Here is a 4,403-nt window from a genome sequence, read left to right as displayed (position 1 = left end):
TTCCCTTATATGTAATTGGAAAAAACTCAAAAACACCCATAAAAACTGCAAAACATAATGTGAAACTGCAAATTTGCATGGATTTCCGCATGGACCTAATGAACCTCCATACCAATTTTGGTGAAGATCCATCCACACCCTGAAAAGTAGTACATGGACATACAACAGACAGTACTATTATATTTATATAGATAGAACACTTTAAATAGCTTATTTATAAATTTTTGCAAATTAAGGTAGACAGAAAGGTAAAAGTATTTATTAACACCTTAGACTATGAAGGTTCAAGTATTTCGGTTTTCTTTTGATTCTTGTATTTAGAGATATATTTTGTGACGCTCCAGATAATGGTGGAAAGCTTTCCAACTAGACATTGTGAATATCCAGATTCTTATTATTATATACATAACAAATTCTATATAATTCTTGTATTTCTCAGCGTTTTTATGTTTAATATTACTTAAAGAATTTGGATAGCCAACGAGTTTTTGTTTTAAACTGAACTATAAAAGAATAATCACATATACAGTTTTATTACTTCATAATTAAGTTTCACCTAAGTATCCATCAGGGAGTTCGTGCGCTCCTTGAAATTCTTCTGTGACCACAAACAGTGAATATTAATTACTTAACTTTCTTACTCCTGACTATTGATAAAAAAAGAAAAGAAATAGGTTATTAATAGGTTAATTACAGCTTTTAGTTGGTTTTGCTTTGTTTTAATCTTTTAAAATTGTTAAGCCTACTTTTCCGTGTTTTCATTTCATAAGAGACACTGATGACCACTCCAGAAATGTTGGTGTAACCAAAACACTTAGCCTTCCCTCCCCATTAAAATATTTGTATATGAAAGCTTTATTATAATCGTGTATTAATAAATATTTCATTCTTTACCACCTTTTCCATGTTTTTCTAAAAATACCTAGATCCAAATAAAACTTTTATAACCGTTCCAAAGGCTGACTTAGAGATTTGTATTTATTTGCGATTTTGTTTATTTAAAGATATTTTAATGTAGAAACTTGAAATTGACATAAAGTAGTAATATATATATATATATATTACTCGTTTTCTTTATATCCAGATGCACATTGTCCAAAAGGCGCCGTGTTTACAACATGTGGTTCCCCGTGTAAACAAACCTGTCGGAACTACAGACGGAACAAGCCCTGTAGGAGGCGCTGCAGACCTGGTTGTAATTGTCCTGTGGGGACTGTTTTGTCCAAGAATCGTTGCATTTCGACTGATAAATGCCGTTCTTAATATCTCGAGAAGACTGCTTTTAATTAATTGAAAGTAAAATGGTTTTGATCTCTGTTGATTTCTGCTATAGGTGACATTAGCATCCAGTTATTCCATCCGCTGAAACAAAAGGATTTTCATCCACATCTGTTCACTAGATAAAACAACTTCAGGACAGTGACAGTAAAAGGATGAGTCATCAATGCTTAGAACGAAGTAAACATTACGCTTTAATGATTCATGTGATGATCAGTCATTAGAGCTATTTTGTATGTGTGCAAACAGCTTTGCTCCAAAACGCCTGCATAGTAACTGTTCATAATCTCAATGACTGCCTGTGGACGGTGGTCGGCGGCGGATCCCCCCTTCCCCGTCGTTCGCTAACTTTGTTTCAGTGGTATGGTGTCTTGAAAATATTCGAACATTTTTTCACTGCAGATTTACTAAAGAGTTCTAAAATGAAATGCAATGGATGAGAACTTGTGATTTTCTATCTTCAAAAGTATCTAAAATTCTGTGTGATTCGAACAAAACAACCACAGGAAGTCTAGGTGTTGTACTTGTCTTATACGTATTTTGTTGTATGTGTTAACAAACGGGATTTTTCACCTAATAAGGGCAACTGCTTATTTCGATCCTGTAATAATCTACCATTACATACATGTCAAAGTTAACTTTCTTATCCACAAAACGGTTTTATTACAAAAAATCGGCACCACCGCTACTCGTTGTGATTCCAACACCAACATGTTGTGAATTGAAAAACAAGAAAATAATCATATCCCGAATTTTAAGGAAATTGAAAACTGCGTCTTGACAATGGAATTGCAGAAGTGAATATGGCTCGAAACAATACAAAAATTAACTTGTTTGTATATAGATATCTATTTATAATTTTTTACTATGCAACATATATTGACATAGCTTTACTTACTCTATTGTGAAAGAAGAAATCGACCATCTTTTTTTTCTGTTTTTTTTTTTTAAGTACGCAAAGGATCGACTAATGTCTTTTTGTGAAATTATTGCTCAGGTTATGCATGTTAAAATCTATATGGTAAATCAAGTCCTAAATCTGTGGAAATATGCTGTTTCAACTCTCCAAAATGTTTTCTAACTCTTTGCCTCTTTTGTTTGTATAATATACGATTTTTATTACTTTTCCAACTTACTGTCGCATTACGAGACTTTACATTTACAGTTATAATAACATCTGGTATAGACTGACATTCTAACTGTGTCACATTAGGGCATTTGAATATATATATATATTAGTTATTTGTTTCTTTCTTATTGTGGATACAGGTGTTACTTCATTGTATAATATCAAGTTGATTCAATTGATTTACGGCATCGCAACAGATAAGGTAATACAAGTTCCTATTAAGGAATTATTCGATGGCATACAATGTTCAGATATTGTGGTTTTTAGTACCAGTTTCCTGAACTTAGTCATTGAGCTTTCCGGCCAATTATTCTGCGAAAATAGTAGACTTAAATAAAACATCTCAACGATGGGTGTTTTTTGTCGGAGATCGTGACATTGCTTCGGTAAATACTGTTTTTATCATGTTTATTGCTAGTTAATTGTTTTCTTTTTTTAACTTTAAATTAGCCACTGATGTAAATTATTTCATCCAGGACGTTACAGTTGTACCTCCCTAATAGATTAGTTAGAAAACGAAAGTAGCCTTTGGCAGATAAATTATGAGGTCTTCATAGTCTTCAAATTTGGTTTAACCCAGAGTAGTGTTTACGTTCTGCCAGGTATCTTGGAATCTGAGATCCAAAACCTGTTTGGGATTTATTTTTTAATCTAAAGGCGGGAACAGTATAAGTTTATGACTGCCTTGGTTACATTGCGAATTCATATTTGACTGACGTAGTCATCTACATTAATCAACTCCAATCTCATCCTAAATAAGATCCTCAGAAACGTTTAAATTGTTGTCTTCGAAACCTCAAAATCCCCCACCCCACTCTGCAACGGGAATCCAATACCTTATTTCTTCTTCTAGAAATGAATCATTATGCCAGAAAGTAAGGGTTATGATGACAGTTTGTGTCTTCACTTTGGTAAGGGTTATGATGACAGTTTGTGTCTTCACTTTGAAGGTTCAACTTACGTTATTTAATTAAACATTTGCTTCTCTTGTAATTATTTAGCGATTTTTTCCAGCAACCAAGACACATAATAACAATAAATATTATTAAAGTTGTTTAAAATAAGAAATAACTGAGTTACATTTAACGGTGCATATTTACAAATTCTTTAACCTGTAATAAACAGATCCATCTAAACATTCTAACGTTATGTATACAAATGGGGACAACATCTAGACACAGCTTTACAGGACTACTGTATGTAGTGAGTCACATGAAGATAATACCGCACTTCATGCTTTAGTGCTGAACTCTGCTTTACAAGAAGGGTTTACTGTTTACGTTAAAGTTAAGTAAAAGTTTTGCCTTTGTTTTTACTAAAAGTAGATGTTGTGAGATAACAGTTAAAACTGAGTGTATATGTGTATCTTGATATACAGTTCTGTATATTTAAGCTGAGACCTCTGTTTTTAAAGCTGTAATTAGAAAATAGTCACAAGAGAAATGTGTTATCGGCAGGGATGTTTCTGAAAATTCTGTACTTCTCATTTTTATGATCAGTAAAGTTCCTTTACATTTTTTGGATATTACGAGTTATCTGTGTCTCATCAACAATACATTAATTGCCAGACTTGCTTCGTTGTCCTTGATTTATCAATCAAGAGAGCATCTTTTTTCATCACTTACCCTCGAAACAATCTTAAATTTTGATTTACTGCTAAGTCACATTCACCGAGAGTTTGATAATATACACATGATTTGTTAGTATTATGGTGTAAATGTCTTTTCTCAGCTAGAGAAGCATTGTTATAATTAATTATACTTCTCATAAAACATTAGTATTAGGCCTATTATATTTTTAACACTACATTTTTTAATCAGTTCCTTAGGATTTATTCAATGAGAAAGTGCTCATATCGTAACGATAGTTGTTGTATCAAACGACTTATATAAATAATGTTCCGCACAGTAATGTGTTTGTTGTATTCTAACCAGCCTGATGAGTTCTGTATTGAGCGAAATGCGTCGTCTGCAAAGAATATGGTAGGTATAGTGCG

At 32.6% G+C, this 4,403-nt stretch overlaps 1 protein-coding gene across 1 annotated transcript in view; it reads left to right on the top strand.

The window, feature by feature from the left end:
• The window catches only part of LOC111086076 (BMP-binding endothelial regulator protein-like), a 20,250-nt gene extending 16,337 nt beyond the window's left edge, over nt 1-3,913 (top strand). The window contains exon 10 of the mRNA XM_022387517.1: nt 1,085-3,913. Coding sequence (XP_022243225.1) covers nt 1,085-1,263 — 179 coding nt within the window. The 3' untranslated portion in view covers nt 1,264-3,913. The remainder of the gene's footprint in view (nt 1-1,084) is intronic.
• The last annotated feature ends 490 nt before the right edge of the window (nt 3,914-4,403 follow it).

This window comes from Limulus polyphemus, unplaced genomic scaffold, assembly GCF_000517525.1.
Source record: "Limulus polyphemus unplaced genomic scaffold, Limulus_polyphemus-2.1.2 Scaffold826, whole genome shotgun sequence".
NCBI lineage: Eukaryota > Metazoa > Arthropoda > Merostomata > Xiphosura > Limulidae > Limulus > Limulus polyphemus.
Note: the sequence above shows the minus strand (reverse complement) of the source record. Positions and strands in the feature narration are given on the sequence as shown.